The 23,416-nt window shown below is 40.2% G+C and overlaps 1 protein-coding gene across 2 annotated transcripts in view; it reads right to left on the reverse strand.

The window, feature by feature from the left end:
* Positions 1-23,416, reverse strand: part of ATP9B (ATPase phospholipid transporting 9B (putative)) — a 1,400,042-nt gene that overhangs the window by 647,709 nt on the left and 728,917 nt on the right. For both annotated transcript variants that reach the window (XM_053714846.1, XM_053714845.1), the window contains exon 10: positions 1,144-1,219. In XM_053714846.1, coding sequence (XP_053570821.1) covers positions 1,144-1,219 — 76 coding nt within the window. The remainder of the gene's footprint in view (positions 1-1,143; positions 1,220-23,416) is intronic.

Genomic DNA, 23,416 nt, shown 5'->3' on the forward strand with positions numbered 1-23,416 from the left:
GGCAACCATCAAACCTAACTGAACTGAAGATGTTTTGCAAGGAGGAATGGTCCAAAATATCTTCATCCAGACACTCATTACAGGCTATAGGAAGCATCTAGAGGCTGTTATTTCTGCTAAAGGAGGCTCTACTAAATATTGATGCAATATTTCTGTTAGGGTGCCAAAATGTATGCACCTGTCTAATTTTGTTTGGATGCATATTGCACATTTTCTGTTAATCCAATAAACCTCATTTCACTACTGAAATATTACTGTGTCCTTCAGTTATTTGATAGATCAAAATGAAATTGCTGATCCAAACATCCATTTATTTATAAATGTATATATATATATATATATATATATATATATATATATATATATATATATATATATATATATATATATATATATATATATAAATAAATCTGTACAATCCAAGTGTATGCACTCTCACTAACCGTCCACAACTGCCAGGGTGATGTAACGCTTGATAACACTGTTTTGAAATAAGCACTCACTGGACTTCAGCCAACTGTGACAACAAATATATTTGTTAATGTGACGTTTCGGGACACAAACAGTCCCTTCCTCTGACAAACAACAAGTAATCAAACCAAACCTTTTATTGCTCTCTGTGACCCTCCTCCCATTATTAAGCCAATCATAGCTGTCCTAGTGTGTGATCAATTAATGACATCCTATGCCTGTGTTGTACACATCCTTAAGTGTTAAAGAACCTCAAGTGTAGTGAAAAATATAAAGTGAACACATGTGTAATAAAACACTGGGTGTAAACAAATTAAACATCAAGATTGATCACCCCTGATCCCATCACAGCCGTTAAAATGAGAAAACTACGTGAGCTGTAAACAAACACAATGTGTGACCAATAGAGAGCTGACCAATGGGAAGCTGACAAACCTGTCACACCCATCCAGCGCAATTTCATATATGATCGTGTACAAAATATATATCAGTCCCTTTATCGGTTTAGAGAATTTTTTACTATAAAACTATAAAAATGTTCTTAGATATTTCAAATGTAGCACTTGCATAAAGCCACATAACTGTTGCTAACTAACAAATACATAAAACAAGCAGAATAGCTTGGAAATAGTAGTTGAATTTAAATCATGGGGAGAGCATGTTTTTTCTTACCAGATGCTACCACTGTGCTGGCCCACAAAGTGTTTTCAATACTGAGACTTTCGTGTATAGATGGGTCACTATCCTCCTGTGAAGTAAAAAAAACAAAAAACTGTATTATAGACTTTAAATGAAGCAAAACTTACCAGGTTTGATTTAGCAAATGACACACTAGTTATAAAGAGACCTTCCCCTGAATATTATGAATGTCATACCTGAATGAGTGCACATTAGGTATCTGCACATGTTTGCAATTGGCATTCATTTTCTAAACAAATACCTAATATGGCCGCAGGCAGCAACATTCGGCTATTTTCGGCTCTAGATTTATTTGTGTAACAGTGCAACAAACAAAGATCTGTGCAATCCCAGATCTTTGTGTGTTGCACTATTACACTAACGGCACTGAAAATTGCCAAATATTGCTGTCGGAGGCCGTACTCAGTTTTCATTTAGAAAACAAATACCAAATACAAACATTTGCAAATACGTAGTTTACATTTTATAGCTTATTTGCATATACTTACCCAGAGCCCTTTGCTCCAGCGAAAAAAAACCCCCACTTCTGCAGGAGAATGTACAGATGGCCTATACAATGATCTATTGTGTGTCACTACACTCACAATTAATTAGGTTCTTTCCCTCATCTTTTTTACTCACTATAACTTAATTGGAGACTGGTTATAAAAACAATTACTTTTCATATGTTTTATCCAGGTACAAATCAAATTTATATCAAACATACAAGTTATGCAGATTTTGAGTTTATATCAATTTTGGAAGCTATGGTGATTTTGTATTCTAATTCATTTTACCAGTGATGTATAGTATTGGGGGCAGGCCAAGCAAGACAAGAAAAGAAAGACAAACTGTGCAAAAACAGAATTTATGTTTACCTGATAAATTTCTTTCTCCTACGGTGTATCCGGTCCACGGCTTCATCCTTACTTGTGGGATATTCTCTTCCCCTACAGGAAGTGGCAAAGAGAGCACACAGCAGAGCTGTCCATATAGCTCCCCTCAGGCTCCGCCTCCCCAGTCATTCGACCGACGGTTAGGAGAAAAAGGAGAACCATAAGGTGCAGTGGTGACTGTAGTTTACAAAAAATAAATTTAAACCTGACCAAAATGCCAGGGCGGGCCGTGGACCGGATACACCGTAGGAGAAAGAAATTTATCAGGTAAACATAAATTCTGTTTTCTCCTACATTGGTGTATCCGGTCCACGGCTTCATCCTTACTTGTGGGAACCAATACCAAAGCTTTAGGACACGGATGAAGGGAGGGAACAAGTCAGGTAACCTAAACGGAAGGCATCACTGCTTGCAAAACCTTTCTCCCAAAAATAGCCTCCGAAGAAGCAAAAGTAATGAATTTGTAAAATTTGGCAAACGTATGCAGTGAAGACCAAGTTGCTGCCTTACAAATCTGTTCAACAGAAGCCTCATTCTTGGAAGCCCATGTGGAAGCCACAGCTCTAGTAGAGTGAGCTGTAATTCGTTCAGGAGGCTGCCTTCCAGCAGTCTCATAAGCCAACCGGATGATGCTTTTCAGCCAGAAAGACAGAGAGGTCGCAGTCGCCTTTTGACTTCTCCTCTTGCCAGAATAGACGACAAACAAGGACGATGTTTGTCTGAAGTCTTTAGTTGCTTTTAGATAAAACTTTAAAGCACGAACCCCATAGCTACAAAAAAACAAAACTTTCCAAGATAGTAACTTAATATCTATGGAATGTAGAGGTTCAAACGGAACCCCTTGAAGAACTGAAAGAACTAAATTTAGACTCCATGGAGGAGCCACAGGTCTGTAGACAGGCTTGATTCTGACTAAAGCCTGTACAAACCCTGAATATCTGGCATGGCTGCCAGACGCTTGTGTAACCAAACAGACAGAGCAGATATCTGTCCCTTAAAAGAACTAGCTGACAGACCTTTCTCCAATCCTTCTTGGAGAAAAGATAGTATCCTTGGAATCCTAATCTTACTCCATGAGTAACCCTTGGATTCGCACCAGCAAAGATATTTCCGCCATATCTTATGGTAAATTTTCCTGGTGACAGGCTTTCTAGCCTGGATCAGAGTATCTATAACTGATTCCGAAACCCCACGTTTAGCTAGAATCAAGCGTTCAATCTCCAAGCAGTCAGTTGCAGAGAAACTAGGTTTGGATGTTCGAATCGACCTTGAATTAGAAGGTCCTGCCTCAAAGGCAGCTTCCATGGTGGAACCAATGACATATTCACCAGGTCTGCATACCAAGTCCTGCGTGGCCACACAGGAGCTATTAGAATTACCGAAGCCTTCTCCTGCTTGATCCTGGCTACTAGCCGGGGGAGAAGGGGAAACGGTGGAAAGACATAAGCTAGATTGAACGACCAAGGCGCTACTAAGGTATCTACCAATGTCGCCTTGGGATCTCTGGACCTGGACCCGTAACGTGTAACTTTGAAGTTCTGACGTGACGCCATCAGATCCAGATCTATAATGCCCCATAGCTGGGTCAGCTGAGCAAAAAAACCTCCGGGTGGAGTTCCCACTCCCCCGGATGGAAAGTCTGAAGACTCAGATAATCCGCTTCCCAGTTGTCCACTCCTGGGATGTGAATTGCTGATAGATGGCAGGAGTGATCCTCTGCCCATTTGATGATCTTGGATACCTCCCTCATCGCCAGGGAACTCTTTGTCCCCCCCTGATGATTGATGTACGCAACAGTCGTCAAGTTGTCCGACTGAAAACTGATGAATTTGGCCTCCGCTAGTTGAGGCCATGCCTGGAGCGCATTGAATATTGCTCTCAATTCCAAAATGTTTATCGGGAGAAGAAATTCTTCCCGAGACCATAGACCCTGAACCTTCAGGGACTTCCAGACCGCGCCCCAGCCTAAGAAGCTGGCGTCGGTCGTGACAATGATCCACTTCGGTCTTCGGAAACTCATTCCCTGAGACAGGTGATCCTGAGACAACCACCAGAGGAGTGAGTCTCTGGTTTGCTGGTCCATCTGAATCTGGGGAGAAAAATCTGCATAATCCCCATTTCATTGTTTGAGCATGCACAGTTGCAATGGTCTTAAATAAATTCGAGCAAAAGGAACCACGTCCATTGCCGCAACCATTAGTCCTGTTACCTCCATGCACTGAGCTATGGAGGGTTGAGGAATGGATTGAAGAACTCGACAAGTGTTCAAAAGTTTTAATTTCCTGACCTCTGTCAGAAAGATTTTCATTTCTACCGAGTCTATTATTGTTCCCAGGAAGGGAACCCTTGTGAACGGGGACAGAGAACTTTTTTCTATGTTCACCTTCCACCCGTGAGACCTTAGAAAGGCTAGAACAATGTCCGTATGAGCCCTTGCTTTGTGAAAAGACGACGCCTGTATTAAATGTCATCTAGTTAAGGTGCTACTGCAATGCCCCTTGGCCTTAGCACCGCTAGAAGGGACCCTAGCACCTTTGTGAAAATTCTCGGAGCAGTGGCCAATCCGAAGGGAAGAGCCACAAACTGGTAATCCGAATGGTTTCCATTTGGAATGATGGAACTCTGAGTAATTGGTCTAGGATCTTTAAATCCAGAATTGGCCTGAAAGTTCCTTCCTTTTTGGGAACTACAAACAGGTTTGAGTAAAATCCCAGTCCTTGTTCTGCTGTTGGAACTGGGTTTATCACTCCCATTTTTAAAAGGTACTCTACGCAATGTAAGAATGCCTGTCCCTCTATCTGGTCTAAAGATAAGCGAGACAAGTGGAACCTTCCCCTTGGAGGAAGGTCCTTGAATTCTAGAAGATACCCCTGAGAGACAATTTCTAGTGCCCAGGGGTCCGGAACATCTCTTGCCCAGGCCTGAGCAAAGAGAGAAAATCTGCCCCCTACTAGATCCGGTCCCGGATCGGGGGCTACCCCTTCATGCTGTCTTGGTAGCAGCAGCAGGTCTTTTGGCCTGTTTACCCTTATTCCAGCCTTGCAATGGTTTCCATGCTGGTTTGGGCTGGGGTGCGTTACCCTCTTGCCTAGTGGCTGTAGAGGTAGAAGCCGGTCCGTTCCTGAAATTGCGAAAGGAATGAAAATTAGACTTATTTTTAACTTTGAAAGGTCTATCCTGTGGAAGGGCATGGCCCTTTCCCCCAGTGATATCTGAAATAATTTCATTCAACTCTGGCCCGAATAGGGTCTTACCTTGAAAGGAATATTAAACAATTTTGTTTTGGACGACACATCCGCCGACCACGATTTAAGTCAAAGCGCTCTACGCGCCACTATTGCGAAACCAGAATTTTTCGCCGCTAATTTAGCTAACTGAAAAGCGGCATCTGTAATGAAAGAATTAGCCAACTTCAGGGCGTGAATTCTATCCATGACTTCATCCTAAGAAGTCTCCTTCTGGAGCGAGTTTTCTAATTCCTCAAACCAAAAAGCAGCTGTAGTGGTTACAGGAATAATGCAAGAAATTGGTTGAAGAAGAAAACCTTGTTGAACAAAAATTTTCTTAAATAAACCTTCTAATTTTTTATCCATAGGATCTTTGAAAGCGCCACTGTCTTCTATTGGTATAGTTGTGCGCTTAGCTAGCTTTGAAACTGCCCCCTCTACCTTAGGGACCGTCTGCCACGCGTCCCTTCTGGGGTCAACAATGGGGAACATTTTCTTAAATATAGGAGGGGGAACAAAAGGTACACTATATCCGCCACCCTCTTAGGTATCGGAAACGCATCAGTGTGTACTGGGACCTCTAAGAATTTATCCATTTTACACAATTTTTCTGGGACCACCAAAGGGTCACAATCATCAAGAGTAGCCAGGACCTCCTTAAGTAGAGCGCGGAGGTGTTCTAGCTTAAATTTAAATGCTATGGTATCAGGCTCTGCCTGCTGAGAAACTTTTCCTGTGTCAGAAATTTATCCCTCAGACAAGCCCTCCCTCACCACCAAGTCAGATTGATGTGAGGGCACTACAGATAAATTATCCTCTGCGTCTACTTGCTCATTTTCTGTATTTAAAACTGAGCAATCACGCTTCCTAGGAAAGCTGGCAGTTTGGATAAAAATGCTGCGATAGAATTATCCATTACTGCTGCTAACTGTTGCATAGTAATCGCAATTGGTGCGCTAGATGTACTGGGCATCGCCTGCGCGGGCATAGCTGGTGTTGACACAGAAGGAGAGGAATGCAAGCTATTTTCACTACCTTCAGCTAAAGAATCATCTTGGGCTATATTTTTAAGTGTGATTGTACTGTCCTTAAGCTGTTTGGACGCTATGGCACACTTCACACATAAATTTAATGGGGGAACCACCTTGGCCTTTGGACATACAGAACATAGGCTATCTGAAGACTCAGACATGTTTAACAGACTTAAACAGAACTATAATGCAATAAAAATTATTTTTGACAAAAACGTTACTGTCTCTTTAAATAATTAAAAAGCACACTTTTTTACTGAAATATCAAAAAAACATGAAATAAACATCTGATTTTAATGAAATTTTCACCACAGAGTCTTAATGCTTTGAAAAGATTGCACACAAATTTTCAGATCAATTAACCCCTTAATGCACACTTTTTTACTGAAACATAAAAAAAAACATGAAATAAACATCCGATTTTAATGAAATTTTCACCACAGAGTCTTAAAGCTTTGAAAAGATTGCACACAAATTTTCAGATCAATTAACCCCTTAATGCCCAAACCGGAGTTAATAACAGTTATTAACCAGTTAACACACTACAGTACTAGCCACAGCTTCTCACTGTAGCCTTTACCTTCATTAGGGATTATTTTAGCAGGAAATAAGCCTCCCTGGAGTCTTTTATGATGCCTCTTGACTCCCCACATGAAGCTGCATGGATTGCCTAGGCAAAAACAACTGCACAATTTAGGCCTAAAAATTAGGCCTCCTCCCTCTTCATTCTAGAGTGGAGGGGCCTTTCTGACTAGATTTAGGTGTCCAAATAAGTGCCAGGACGAAATTAAACCCCAAAAGTGTTTTAAAGTCTGAAAAAACACCTTATTTATAGTGAAAAACATGCTAAAAAGCAATCGATTTTAAAGCCCACAATAGTGTCAACCAGCATAGAGCCCTAAATATAAGCCATCATTGTATACAGAGTCTATAAGAAAAAAATGGCTCACCAATCCCAGAGGGAATTTCTGACAGTCTTCTAGCATTACTTGGTCTTGTTAGAAAAATGACTGATCATACCTGAAGCAGTTAAGCCTGCAAACTGTTCCCCCCAACTGATGTTCTCTGGTTAACAGTCCTGAGTGGGAACAGCAATGGATTTTAGATACTGGTGCTAAAATCATATTCCTCTTAGCAGAAATCTTCATCACTTTCTGCTGTAGAGTAAATAGTACAAACCGGCACTATTTTAAAATAACAAACTCTTGATAGAAGAAATAAAAAACTACAACTAACACCACATACTCTTTACCACCCCCGTGGAGATGCTACTTGTTCAGAGCGGCAAAGAGAATGACTGGGGAGGCGGAGCCTGAGGGGAGCTATATGGACAGCTCTGCTGTGTGCTCTCTTTGCCACTTCCTGTAGGGGAAGAGAATATCCCACAAGTAAGGATGAAGCCGTGGACCGGATACACCAATGTAGGAGAAATTAAAAACCTGTCTAGCTGGTAGAAATGGCTCCTAAAAATGTATTTACATACATTGAACACAATCAAAAGCATTCAGTAACTGTATAAATTAGAAAAGAGAAATTGGAGAAGGAAAATTGATTTGGCTTTAACACAAACAAATCTTTGATTTCCATAGACAGCCTGTTGGTTAACCAATCAATTAACTTTTTGATGGACCAAAAAGTCTGCTTCTCTATGAGATGTAATTTTTAGGGATGTGCATTTGTATATTTTTTCTTTCAAAAAGAGCTTTATTAAAACATTTAGTGAACAGTTAGCTGGTCAATATACAATTTGCATATACAGAAATGAGCGCCTGAAATTTAACAAAGCTAAAAAATTTATATCACATTGGCAACTAGTGGAGCGTTGCAAAGACTCAATATGTCTTGTACAAGCGAGACAGGGTCCCACTCAGTGCAAAATGTCTATCTATTTCTGGCAGCTCTCATTAAATTAGGTCATCATCAGTAACTGGTTTACAATCAACTATAAACAAAAAACAAGTGAATTTTAGTGTAACTACATGTAGCATCTTACAGAAAATTAACTAAACATGCGTCAGTCACAGGTTTGCTCATGCTGGCAAAGATATGCAGCCATTCTTTGTTGGTGCAGGAGTCACCTATTTCAATTTCCCACTTTTTAACGTAAGATGGTAGAGTAGAAGCGTAGGATGAAAGGATCTGTGGATGTATAAGCGATAGTATACTTTTATTGAGGGAAAGTGTGCATACACATGTTTTCAAAGGTTGTCAAAGGGCGGGTTAGAGATTTTTTATAGGGATGTGTCTGCAGGTAATGCGTTAATTGCAAGTACGTAAAATAAATATTGAATCAGGGTCCGAGTAAGGTAACAATTTCATTGTGTGGTTTTAGTTTGCCATTGTGATGTAGTGAGTGTATCGGGACCATTTCTATCATGGTGGGATTGTCTGTTATATGTAAAAGAGAGTGAAGAGGGAACAGGGTATTTCCTACTAGTGGTGTTAATGGAGAGTATGTGCTAGAAAAGTGGGGAGATCTTTTGATGTGTTTATCCCACTGTTTGAATGTTTCCTTCACAGTTATGGGAGCATTGAGGGGCAGATGTCTGATATCGGCAGGAAGCCAGCAGTGGCCTCCCAGATGGGAGTCGTTAGAAAGAGTGCGCTCAAGCATAACCCACTCTTTCGTGCTGCTGTGTTTGCACCAATCAACTATTCTAGTTAAAAAAGCAGCCAATCTACAGTACTGCAAATTGGGTGCTCCTATGCCTCCTAGGTCTTTGGGACAGTATAAGGTGCTTGCAGCTATACAGAGTCTTTTATAGGACCATATAAAGGAGTTTAGCAATTTTTGAAGTTGGAAGATTAGTGTATCTGGAATAGGAATAGGCAACGTTTGAAAAAGATACAAAATCTTGGGGAGTATTAACATTTCAATTGCATTTATTCTTCCATACCAAGTGAGGGGCTTAGTTGCCCAGGTTTGTAACATGGAGCTGATATCGTTCTTTAAGGTTTTAAAGTTTAGAGAGATTATGAGGGGTAGTTATCAACGCGTCTACTTTACCTGCCTTCGCCAGCCCAATACGCCCGCCTAAGCTCGCCTCACATCGCCGCTGAGGACCTGCAAAAATTTGCCTAAGTTATCAAAAAAGCTATCAAAAAGCCGCGCACCAAGTATGGGGCGATGAGCAGCGGGCTGTGATAGTTATCACTCATCCGATCTCTAGCCTGTCACTAAGCACCCACACTAAACTACACTGTTCTACCCCCTATACCGGCGCCCCCAGAGCCCCCCGCAACTAAATAAAGTTATTAACTCCTAAACCGCCGCTCCCGGACACCGCCGCCACCTACATGATACCTATTAACCCCTATCCTGCCCCCCCTATACCGCCGCCCTCTATAATAAAGTTATTAACCCCTATCCTGCCGATCCCGGACCTCGCCGCAACCTATATTAAACTTATTAACCCCTATCCTGCCCCCCCTACACCGTCGCCACCTATAATAAATTTATTAACCCCTATCCTGCCCCCCTACACCGCCGCCACTGTAATAAAATTATTAACCCCTAAACCTAAGTCTAACACTAACCCTAACACCCCCCTAACTTAAATATTAATTAAATAAATCTAAATAATATTTCTATTATTAACTAAATTAATCCTATTTAAAACTAAATACTTACCTTTAAAATAAACCCTAATATAGCTACAATAAAAATAATAATTATATTGTAGCTATCTTAGGATTTATTTTTATTTTACATGCAAATTTCAATTTATTTTAACTAGGTAATATAGCTATTAAATAGTTATTAACTATTTAATAGCTACCTAGCTAAAATAAAGAGAAATTAACCTGTAAAATAAAAACTAACCTAAGTTACAATTACACCTAACACTACACTATACTTAAATAAATTATTCCTATTTAAAACTAAATACTTACCTGTAAAATAAACCCTAAGATAGCTACACTATAATTAATAATTACATTGTAGCTATTTTAGGATTTATATTTATTTTACAGGTAACTGTATTTATTTTAGCTAGTTAGAATAGTTATTAAATAGTTATTAACTATTTAATAACTACCTAGCTAAAAGAAATACAAAATTACCTGTAAAATAAATCCTAACCTAAGTTACAATTAAACCTAACACTACACTATCATTAAATTAATTAAATAAATTAACTACAAATAACTACAATTAAATACAATTACATAAACTAACTAAAGTACAAAAAATAAAAAAGCTAAGTTACAAACATTTAAAAAAAATTACAACAATTTTAAGCTACTTACACCTAATCTAAGCCCCCTAATAAAATAACAAAGCCCCCCAAAATAAAAAAATACCCTACCCTATTCTAAATTAAAAAAGTTCAAAGCACTTTTACCTTACCAGCCCTTAAAAGGGCCTTTTGCGGGGCATGCCCCAAAGAAAACTGCTCTTTTGCCTGTAAAAGAAAAATACAACCCCCCCAACATTAAAACCCACCACCCACATACCCCTAATCTAACCCAAACCCCCCTTAAAAAAAACCTAACACTACCACCCTGAAGATCATCCTACCTTGAGTTGTCTTCAGCCAGCCGACCCACCGATGGAACCGAAGAGGAGATCCGGAATGGCAGAAGTGATCCTCCAAGGGGCGCTGAAGAAGTCTTCCATCCGATGAAGTCATCATCCAGGCGGCGCTGAAGAAGTCTTCCATCCGGGCTATGTCATCTTCCAAGCGGCGCTGAAGAAGTCTTCCATCCGGGCGATGTCATCTTCCAAGCGGGGTCTTCAATCTTCTTCTTCAGGATCCATATTCATTCCGCCAACGCGGAACATCCTTCTTCCCCGGACTACCAACGAATGAAGGCTCCTTTAAGGGACGTCATCCAAGATGGCGTCCCTTCAATTCCAATTGGCTGATAGGATTCTATCAGCCAATCGGAATTAAGGTAGGAAAAATCTGATTGGCTGATTGAATCAGCCAATCAGATTGAGCTCGCATTCTATTGGCTGATCGGAACAGCCAATAGAATGCAAGCTCAATCTGATTGGCTGATTGGATCAGCCAATCGGATTGAACTTCAATCTGATTGGCTGATTCAATCAGCCAATCAGATTTTTCCTACCTTAATTCCGATTGGCTGATAGAATCCTATCAGCCAATCGGAATTGAAGGGACGCCATCTTGGATGACGTTCCTTAAAGGAGCCTTCATTCGTCGGTAGTCCGTCGGGGAAGAAGGATGTTCCGCGTCGGCGGAATGAAGATGGATCCTGAAGAAAGACGATTGAAGACCCGGCTTGGAAGATGACATCGCCCGGATGGAAGACTTCTTCAGCGCCGCTTGGAAGATGACATCGCCCGGATGGAAGACTTCTTCAGCGCCGCCTGGATGATGACTTCATCGGATGGAAGACTTCTTCAACGCCCCTTGGAGGATCACTTCTGCCGCTCCGGATCTCCTCTTCGGTTCCATCGGTGGGTCGGCTGGCTGAAGACAACTCAAGGTAGGATGATCTTCAGGGGGGTAGTGTAAGGTTTTTTTAAGGGGGGTTTGGGTTAGATTAGGGGTATGTGGGTGGTGGGTTTTAATGTTAGGGGGGTTGTATTTTTCTTTTACAGGCAAAAGAGCAGTTTTTTGGGGGGCATGCCCCGCAAAAGGCCCTTTTAAGGGCTGGTAAGGTAAAATAGTACTTTTTTTAATTTAGAATAGGGTAGGGCATTTTTTTATTTTGGGGGGCTTTGTTATTTTATTAGAGGGCTTAGATTAGGTGTAAGTAGCTTAAAATTGTTGTAATATTTTTTAAATGTTTGTAACTTATTTTTTTATTTTTTTGTAACTTAGCTTTTTTAATTTTTTGTACTTTAGTTAGTTTATGTAATTGTATTTAATTGTAGTTATTTGTAGTTAATTTATTTAATTAATGTAATGATAGTGTAGTGTTAGGTTTAATTGTAACTTAGGTTAGGATTTATTTTACAGGTAATTTTGTATTTCTTTTAGCTAGGTAGTTATTAATTAGTTAATAACTATTTAATAACTATTCTAACTAGCTAAAATAAATACAAAGTTACCTGTAAAAAAAATATAAATCCTAAAATAGCTACAATATAATTATTATTTATATTGTAGCTATATTAGGGTTTATTTTAAAGGTAAGTATTTAGTTTTAAATGGATTGATTTAGTTAATAATAGAAATATTATTTAGATTTATTTTATTAATATTTAAGTTAGGGGGGTGTTAGGGTTAGTGTTAGACTTAGGTTTAGGGGTTAATAATTTTATTACAGTGGCGGCGGTGTAGGGGGGGGCAGGGTAGGGGTTAATAAATTTAATATAGGTTGCGGCGGGGTCCGGGAGCGGCGGTTTAGGGGTTAAACTATTTATTTAGTTGCGGCGAGGTCCGGGATCGGCAGGATAAGGGTTAATAACTTTATTATAGAGGGCAGCGGTATAGGGTGGGCAGGATAGGGGTTAATAAGTATCATGTAGGTGGCGGCGGGGTCTGGGAGTGGCGGTTTAGGGTTTAATACATATATTATAGTGGCGGCGGGGTCTGGGAGCGGCGGTTTAGGGTTTAATACATATATTATAGTTGCGGCGGGGTCAGGGAGCGGCGGTTTAGGGGTTAATCAGTTTATTATAGTGGCGGTGGGCTCCGGGAGCGGCGGTTTAGGGGGTAATAAATGTATTTAGTTGCGGCGGTGTAGGGGGGACAGATTAGGGGTGTTTAGACTCGGGGTACATGTTAGGGTGTTAGGTGTAGACAGCTCCCATAGGAATGAATGGGATGTCTGGCAGAAGCGAACATGAACTTTCGCTATGGTCAGACTCCCATTGATTCCTATGGGATCCGCCGCCTCCAGGGTACGCTGGGCCGGAAAAGTGCCAAGCGTACCTGCTAGTTTTTTGATAACTAGCAAAAGCAGTCAGATTGTACATCTGGAGTGACGTAAGAATCGATCTGTGTTGGACTGAGTCCGGCAGATCGAAGCTTACGTCACAAAATTCTACTTTTGCCGGTCTGTAGCCTTTGATAACGAAGGCGAATTAGCCTCACCACAAATATGCTGCGGAATTCCAGCGTATTTCTGGTTGACGGCTTGATAACTACCCCTCTATATCTTAAGTTTTTGGTGAAATTTGCACTCCTAAAAATGTTATCGCCTTATATTGGGTTCGGAAACAGAATTGTTGTTTGACTATCTCTAATGTGGTATTGGGCAGTGCTATACTTAACCTCTTAAGTACATATGACAGAATTTTTCCGTCATAAAACAATTGAGCAAACTGAAAGCTGTGTCCTTAAAGGGTTAAGAGTTCGGATTTTGCAATATTAATACTAAAGTTAGAGTAGAGGCCATAAGTATGTAGTGTTGAGATTAGTGAGGGGACAGAGTTAACTGGGTCAGTGATGGTCTTGAATATGTTGTCCGTATAAAGAGTGGTTTTATATTCTGTTTGCCCTATTCGGAATCCAGTAATTGTTGTTTGTTTCCTGATGTACGTGGCTAAAACCTCCATGGCTAAGATAAACAATAGAGGTGAGAGGGGGCACCCCTGTGTTGTGCCATCTGTGATCTGGAAAGGATGAGATGTGGAATCATTTAATCTTATTTTTGCTTGTGGCCTGTTATATAGGGCAAAGATTTGCCTTATAAACTTTTGATCAAATCCAAATTTAGCCATTGTATGTTTAAGGAAAAGCCAATTCAGCCTATCAAAGGCTTTTTCTGTGTCCATTGAAATGAACACGGAGGGGATTTGGTGTTGATTTGCATGTTCCAAAAGAGTTAGTATTTTGGTTGTGTTATCTCTAAACTCTTGTATGGGTGTAAACCCAGCCTGGTTAGGGTGGATTATGAATGGGACAATAGAGTTAATTCTGGATGCGAGTATTTTAGCGAAGACTTTGATATCAACATTCATTAAAGAGATAGGGCGAAAATTTGCTGGATTTGTAGGTGGCTTGTTTGGCTTAGGTATTACTGTTACATGGGCCTCTAGCATAGAAGGTGGAAAGGGGTGTTCGTCAGTGGCCTCGTTGAAAATTAATGTAAGATGTGGGGCTAAGATAGAAGAAAATGCTCTGTAATATTTGGAGGAGAAGCCATCTGGGCCTGGACTTTTTCCATGTTTAAGGGTAGTTATGGCAGATATGGTTTCTTGGATGGTTATTGGCCTATTTAAATGTGATTTTTGTTCATCAGTGATTGAAGGTAGTGGACAATTTGCTATGTATGTTGAGAGATCGCGGAGATGTTCGGGTGTGGGGGGGTCTTCATGTATACTGTAGAGTTTTGTATAATATTCTTGAAAGGCCAGTAAGATTTCCGGCGTAGTCTTAAGCGACTTTTTTTTGTGGAGTAGTGATTTCATAGATATAGGATTTAAATCTTTTTTTTTTTTTTTAAGGCACAAGCTAGCAGTTTACCAGCTCTATTACTTTCGTAATAGAACATGCTATTAGTTTTGGTTCGTAGAGTTTGGTACTCAATGTCTAGAAATTTGTCTAAGGCTGTTCTAGCGGCCTGTAGATCTTTCTCTATATTAGAATTAGTGGAAATTTTTTTAGCGCTAAGTCTAGTTTAAAAAAAGGTATCTGTTAGTTCTTTGTATTGTGTACGATTTGCTCGTTGATTTTGACCCTTCATTTTAATTAATTCTCCCCTTAACACACATTTGTGTGCTTCCCAAATTTTAAAATTGTCAGTGATAGAGTTGGAGTTGTTTGTAAAGTATTCAGAGATGGTTTTGGATAACGTGGTTAGTGTGCCAGGATTATTTATGAGAGACTCGTCTAATTTTCAGGAATATGGTTCTGAAGGTGTTTTGGGCCAGGAAAATTTTATTTTAACAGCTGAGTGGTCTGACCACAATGTGGGTGAGATATCACTGCGATGTAAGTGTGTTAGGCCTCTTTGGTTTGTAAGTACATAATCCAGTCTACTATAAGATTTATTTGGATGCAAGAAAAAGGTGTAGTCTCTTTTATCATGGTGAATGAATCTCCATGTGTCATATAGGTTAAGGTCCTTCAGACCGTTCCGCAAAGTGGTGGTAACTGTTTTGGATATTTGTATGTTAGGGTTGGAACTATCTTTTAGGGGTTGCAGTAGGGTGTTGATGTCTCCGGCTAGATACAATGGGCCTTTAGTGATATCCAGTGTTCTCTTGAATATGTTTTTAAAGAAAGTGGTTTGATTTGAGTGCGGAGCATAAATATTAATTAAGGTGATGGGTCTGCCGTACAGAAGACCCATCAAACCTAAAAAAATGCCCCTCTCATCTCTGGAAAGTTGTATCAAGGTAAAAGGGAGAGATTTTTTAAACAGTATGCTCACCCCGTTTTTCTTTTCTAGGCCTAAACTGTGGTAGTGTGTGGTGTAAGTTTTCCCTAAGTATTTTGGTTCTTTATTTTGTTTAAAATGTGTTTCTTGTAAGAAAAGTATGTCTATTTGTCTCTTTGCTAGGTCTGCAAGTGCTTTGGACCTTTTATGGGGGAGTTCAAGCCTTTCGCATTCTGTGCGAGCAAGGTCAATTGCTTGGGGGAAGTCACTTTATGGGGGTGCATGACAGTGTGGATGGAGGGTGTTGGTACGAGATTAGGGATAGCATATACCTTCTGGTACTGCTTAGAGTATTGAAGCACAAAATGGGTACATATCTGCAAAAAGACAAACACATAGCAACAAAAAAGTAGTTGAATCTTAACTAACATTATTACATTATAAACAGTAACAAACGTGAATACATTAAAATAAAACAAAAAGTCTCTCTTCCTATTATAGGGCATATATGGGAGTATTTTGAGGGAGTAACCACAATACGCCCTATGAATACTAGAAATGTATTAATTTTACGTAATTGGGAATCCTGATCTGGCTCCTACGAGGGAGGGGGGAATTAGGGGGTAGGGAGGGAGAGGATGAGGAAGGGAGGGAAATGGTGGGTATATGTTAAAGGAGGGAAAGGGGGTGTGAAATGTAGGGAGGTATGATATGGTATGCGGGCCTCCATACCTGGGGGTAACATGGGTTTGTGAGATATACTATGACAATGTTTATATAAACACTAAAGTTACTTGCCCATCCCAAAGAGAAGACATTGCTCAGTAATCAAGTCCTGTTGTTACAGCACAGAAAGTGTGGAATATGAAGTTCATTATGGTGAGGCGTTATAGGAAGCAGAACTGGTGGTAGTGTGCCTTCTATTGGTGGCATCTTTTGGCTTACTTTTCCTAGGTAGGGCAGTATGCCAGGATTCACCTGGAGTATTCTGTCTTTTGAGAATTTGAGAGCTCAGTGGCTCAGAAGGGGGCGTGTCTGAGGGGGGGTCAAGTCCAAGTGTTCCACAAAAGGTTGGAATGTCTTCTGGGTTTTTGCATACTACATGGGTGCTGTTGCTGATTTTTCAGAGGTTAGTTCGGAAGCCCCATCGGTACGGAATTCTTTTGTTCCGCAGCAAGGTGGTGAGGGCCTGCATTGTAGAGTGCGGGTCGACAAATCCTGGAAGAACTGCAAGACATTGCCCCTGAACCTCACAGGTTGGTTTTTGCGGGCTTGATTCAGGAGCATTTCCTTCTCCTGAAAGTTCTTGAGGCAGATCACGATGTCCCTTGGTGGGGCTGAGTCCGGTGGCTTTGGTCTCAGGGTTCTGTGAGCCAAGGAATGTCATCCGTGTGAGAGGGATCTTTTAGCTGACGGAACAAGTCCTGGAGATAAACAGGAAAGTAAGTCTCTTGGCAGCACTGATTCAGGTACTCCCCTAATACGCATATTTTTGCATCTGCTTCGGTTTTCCAGATCATCAAGTTTATCTTGATAGTTAATTTTTCTCTCAGTTGATTGACGTCTTCTTTAATGATATCTTGATTGCTTTCCAAGCCCAGCGTATGGATATCTTGTTTCAACTCAGCCAGCTCTTCTCTGATGCAAGAGCGGACAATGCTATGTCTTGTTTTGAAGGTAAGTTTTGCAAAAATTTGGAGAGAGCTGACAGTCCACTGGCAGGTTTCTGCTAGATTGAGGTTCTTGTGTCTGTACTTGCAGGGATTTTTCCTTAGGGTTGTGACTAGATATTGGTGGTAGGAGACTCTATTATAAGGAAGGTTGATAGGGTAATTTGTCATCCAGACCCTTTACATAGAACAGTTTGCTGTCTTCCAGGGGCTCGTGTTAGGCATATTGTGGAGCGTATTGATAGATTGTTAGAGGGATGTGGGTCTGATCCTGCAGTCATGGTGCATATTGGTACTAATGAAGGAATCAGTGGGAGATGGAGAGTCCTAAAAAATGACTTCAGGGAGTTAGGTAGCAAGCTTAAAGCAAGGACCTCTAAAGTAATATTTTCTGAGATATTACCAGTGCCGTGTGTTAACTCAGTAAGGCAGAAGGAGCTAAGGTCTGTTAATTCATGGCTAAAAACATGGTGTAAAAATGAGGGCTTTGACTTTTTAGAACACTGGGCTGATTTTTCACTAGGGTACAATTTGTACAGTAAGGATGGATTGCACCTGAATGACATGGGTGCAGGTGTGTTGGGGGAAAGGATGGTAGCACGTTTAGAGAACCTTTTAAACTAGGCAAAGGGGGGGAGGGTCAATTGGAACAAAATAGAACAGAGATATCAGTCTCTGAATATGTCACTCCCTTAATATCTCAAGGAAGGGATGACTTAAGAAATGTCACATTAGAAAGTATAGAGGAAAGTACACCAAGTAGCAGCAGAAAGCACATGAAAATTAAATGTATGACAACAAATGCAAGAAGCATGACAGGTAAAATGGGGGAGCTGACGCTCTTAGTTGCAGAAGAGGACTATGATGTTATCAGTATAACTGAAACTTGGTGGGATGATTCACATGACTGGGCAGTTAACTTAGAGGGGTATACATTATTTAGGAGGGACAGGAATAATAAAAGGGGTGGAGGAATTTGCATGTATATTAATCCTGACCTTAAACCTACAATAAGGGAAGATATTTATGATACAAGTGACAATGTAGAGACCCTGTGGGTTGAAATAAAGAGTGGGGGGAAAAATCCTAAAAAAATATTACTAGGAACATGCTACAAGCCTCCCAACATTAGTGACCCGGAGGAAACTCAACTACTTATCCAAATAGGTAAGGCTGCTAATAACAGTGCTGTAATTATGGGAGATTTTAACTACCCTGATATAAACTGGGCCAATGAAACTAGTAATTCAGCTAAGGGGGATAGATTTTTAAATGTTCTCAGGGATAACTTCTTGTCACAATTAATAGAGGAGCCAACTAGGAGTAAAGCTATATTGGATTTAGTGCTATCAAACAATACAGATATAATATCAAACATAGAAGTTAAAGAACATTTGGGTAACAGTGATCATAACATGGTCACATTTGAAATCTCTTTTCATATGCAGTGTTTTAAAGGCTTAACTAAGACTTTTAATTTCAAGAAAGCAAAATTCAACAATTTAAGGAAATCATTAAATAATATAAATTGGGACAATGTATTTTCTAATAAAAATACAGAGGATAAATGGATAATATTTAAAAATTTGTTAAATAAATATACATATCAATACATACCATATGGTTATAAAAATAAAAATAAAAAAACTAAGCCGTTATGGCTAAATAAAAATGTGTTAAGAGAAATTAGGAAAAAACGTAGGGCATTTAAATTATTAAAAGAAAATAGTACAGACTCAGCATACAATATTTATAAGGAATGTAACAAAGCATGCAAAAAAGCAATCAAATTAGCCAAAATTGAAAATGAAAAATTAATTGCCAAGGATTCTAAGTCTAACCCTAAAAGGTTCTTTAAGTACATAAATAGCAAAAAATCTAAGAAGGATAATATAGGTACATGTGTGGAGGGTAGCATGATAAATAATGACAGGGAGAAGGCTGAGGTACTAAACCAGTTTTTTTCTTCAGTATACACAAGAGAGGAACCATTGAATGATACTTTGGAACAGAATAGAACATGCCAGTCCATACCACTAACTGGGTTTTGTTTAGAGGATATCAGGAAAAAACTAAAAAATATTAAGGTAAATAAAACTCCAGGCCCAGATGGAATACACCCAAGGGTGTTAAGTGAACTTAGCACTGTTATAGACAAACCTTTACTCTTAATTTTTCAAGACTCATTATCCTCAGGCATGGTACCCCAGGATTGGCGTAAAGCTGATGTGGTGCCACTCTTCAAAAAGGGAATCAGGGATGATCCAGGAAGCTATAGACCAGTTAGTCTGACATCAATAGTGGGGAAGATATTTGAAGGGATTATAAGGGATTATATTGATGAGCATATTCGTGTAAACAAGATTATGAGATTCTACGAGGAAGTAAGTAAAAATATAGATAAAGGGGAATCAGTTGATGTGATATACTTAGATTTTGCAAAGGCATTTGATACAGTGCACAATACCAAAAGCAAATGAGAGGATCAGTTACAAAAACAAGAACAAAATAGATGTTGCAAAGAAAACTTTTTTCCTTCATGCACCGCAGGAAACCAAAACTGCAGTGTACCCAGAGCAAATGTACATTTCAATCTTATGTAGTAGAGATAATCAGAAAGATACAGTCTCACCTCTGCTGTCTTCCACCCGGGGAGCTTTAAACTTACAGCAGGATCCTTTCCAAGCAGAGCCGGCGTCATATACACCTTTTTCTTGATCTGTATCTCCGTATCTCGTCCACCGCTACCCGGCACTTTTCCAGAGGCACCGTGCTTCCGCGCCCACCAGGGGGCGTGTCCAAGTTACAACGGATAATCCTCCAACCGGATAGCTAAACAGGTACCACGTGCGTCATCACTCTAGACGCCTCCACTCAGTGTCCTCCAATCCTCAGGCTGCCTTTTGTTGCGCCTCTCTATACGGACCAATAATGGGGCTCCACTGGTATCTCAGCGTTCTGTGCTCAGTGTTCAGCGTAGTGGTATTCAGCATATGCTCTGGGGATAATTTGCAGCATATAATGCAGGGACACTAGCGCTCTCAGGGCAAGGAAATCCACCACAAAGAAAGACATAGAGCGCTAGCATATGTAAAACATAACCTTTATTGTGGTTATTTAAAATTAGGACATAGTCAATCAAAAAAGGGACAGAGATGGGATACCTCTGGCTGGCAGGCTTACGCGTTTCGGCAAAGCCGTAATCATAGCATACTATGCCAGCCACAGGTGTGCTTTATATACAAAATTAGAAACAACACCATTGGTTAAAAGGACATGTCATTTAAAACAACAATACGCCCAGAGAGATTTTTGCATTTAACCCCTTATATCTCGGAGGTGAAAGAACAGATCTATCTTATTACATTATGAGTATATGTGGGTATTTTAGAGACATGTATGAGGTTATTCACAATAATTAAATCGTCATTTTGTATATGTGTATATGACGCCGACTCTGCTTGGAAAGGATCCTGCTGTAAGTTTAAAGCTCCCCGGGTGGAAGACAGCAGAGGTGAGACTGTATCTTTCTGATTATCTCTACTACATAAGATTGAAATGTACATTTGCTCTGGGTACACTGCAGTTTTGGTTTCCTGCGGTGCATGAAGGAAAAAAGTTTTCTTTGCAACATCTATTTTGTTCTTGTTTTTGTAACTGATCCTCTCATTTGCTTTTGGTATTGTGTATCTATTAGCGCATCTGGGCAGCGCTCGAGAGGTCAGTTCCTAAACATGCAGGGGGACTCTAATATGGACAATGCTATGGTCTCTCAATATTTTTCACTATTACCGATAGAGACTGGAGGTGAACCGGATACAGAACTGTCCAGAATTTTCTCAACTGACAAAGCTTATTCCTCTTTAGGGGAACTTTTTGATGACATGGAAAAGCTTAAAATCAGAGAAATAAAGCTACAATGGGACATTTGGTCTATGAATAAGTATATTGAGTTGTGTATTGTCCCAAGAGGACTACGAATTAACAAATACCCTACATTTGATACTAATGACTCTGAATTTATAAAAGCTTGGAACATGATATTAACAGAATGTTCTGTGAGATTAATGTTATTGCTCTGTGAATATAAAACAAAAATGCTGTCGTGTGTTAGAGAAAACATATGTGAAATACAAACAGAACTCAATTCCAGAAAAAATGACATAGATTATGGTAGATTTGACATGGTTTTAAAGAATACAATTTTTGAGGTTAAGAAATCAGTGATTGACACTAAGCACAATAAATATATACGCGACCAGACAGACTATGACACAGACTCAGTTTATGTGTGGAACCGGACAAGACGAACTCAAATTCGCAGACAACAGAACCGTAGTAGAGGGAGACGCAATAGGAGGGGTAGGAGACAAACCCAAGTGACCTTTTCCGACACTGAGGCAGAGTCAGGAGATAGTGCTAGTGGGGATGAGACTGCAGCACCGAGAGGTATTCTAAAAAATAGCCAGGTTGAGCCCATAAATGTTCATACAACAACACATATGAATACGATCTCTAATCAGAATAATGGACAAAGGGAGACAGGGAGTAAATATAAAGCCAGTGAACCAGCCAAGGCATTAACAGAACCCAGGGGCGGACAAGCTAAATCCACCAACTCAGATATTGGGCAAGAACATTTGCAACAGGTTTTTTCCTTGCCCCAGAGCAATCCAGACAGAGGGGGAAGGGGCAGAGGCCAACAGAAACCAGGATACAGGTTGAGGGAAACGAGGAATCAAACAAAATACAAATGACATGTGTTATAAACCTTTCAGATACTGTGTTAACAGATGCCCAGATACGTGTGTTAAGTCTTGGTTTGGGCTTTGTACCAACCATGAATTTTAATCTCTTTCATACTATCATTGATGTGAACCGGTTAATCCGAAATGTAACATTAAAGGGTCATTTTTCAGGCAATGATACTTTGTCTATTTGTGAAGGGGAGGGTCCCAGATGGGTCACCACCAATCTAAATACTGATCTAAGTTTTCCCGAATCATGTGACTTGGTTTCACTAAACACCCTCATGCTGGAAAGCGAGGGACTGGAATCCTTGCAAACCACTAGCAAAGCAAGGAGCTTAAAACCTCCCTCTAAATTCTACCCAATACAAAGTAGGGGGAATGTAATTGAAAATTTCTATAAAAGAGTGGAGCGTGATCTTAAGCTTTTGGCTGACACTACTGGTCGAAATACTAAAAATAATTTGAATAGAATTGAAAGGGAAGCGTTGTCCTCCCTGGCTAATAACCATGATCTGGTCATAAAAAATGCAGACAAGGGTGGTTCAGTGGTGGTGATGAATAGGGCGCAATATGTCAATGAGGCAATGCGCCAACTGGATGACAGACAATGCTATTCAGTTCTAACCACGAACCCTACAAGCCGGTTCAAGAGAGAACTTATGCACCTTTTAGATGATGGAATGGAAAATGGCTATATTGACCAGGACACTATGTCATATATATTTGTGGAACATCCGGTCACTCCAGTATTCCATCATCTACCTAAGGTGCATAAGTCCCTCACGGATGTGAAGGGACGACCTATAGTAAGTGGTATAGGGTCTCTCTTTGAACGCTTGTCTCAATGGCTGGACATGATTTTACATCCCTTTGTTGAAGCCCTCCCAAGCTATCTCAGGGACACCAAGCACCTAATGAATCTAATAAAAGATGTTGCATGGGTGGAAGATAATAACCAGTGGGTCACCATAGATGTCACAGCCCTCTATTCTTCCATTCCCCATTCGAAAGGATTGGAGGCCATGTCTTTTTTCCTCAGGGGTTGGTCCTCCCTTACTGAAGGTTTTCAGAAATATGTACTACAAGTGGCTGAGTTCTTGTTAACTCATAACTTTTTTGAATTCGAGGGTGTGTTCTATCTCCAAAGATGTGGGACAGCCATGGGGGCGAAGTTTGCCCCCTCTTACGCCAACCTACTCATGGGTTGGTGGGAGCTGTCCCACGTCTTTGGAGATAAGAACCCCCTCCGTGGTTGCATTACCTTTTACCGCCGCTTTATAGATGATCTAATCCTTATCTGGGAGGGCAGCTCTGATGATTTGGAAAAGTTTCTAGGGAAACTCAATGACAATGACATCGGTCTAAAATTCACAAGTGAAACTCAAAGGGCCAAGATTAACTTTTTGGATGTAGTACTGAGTGGGACTCCTGATGGTCGGATTGAGACAA

This window comes from Bombina bombina, chromosome 5, assembly GCF_027579735.1.
Source record: "Bombina bombina isolate aBomBom1 chromosome 5, aBomBom1.pri, whole genome shotgun sequence".
Taxonomy (NCBI): domain Eukaryota; kingdom Metazoa; phylum Chordata; class Amphibia; order Anura; family Bombinatoridae; genus Bombina; species Bombina bombina.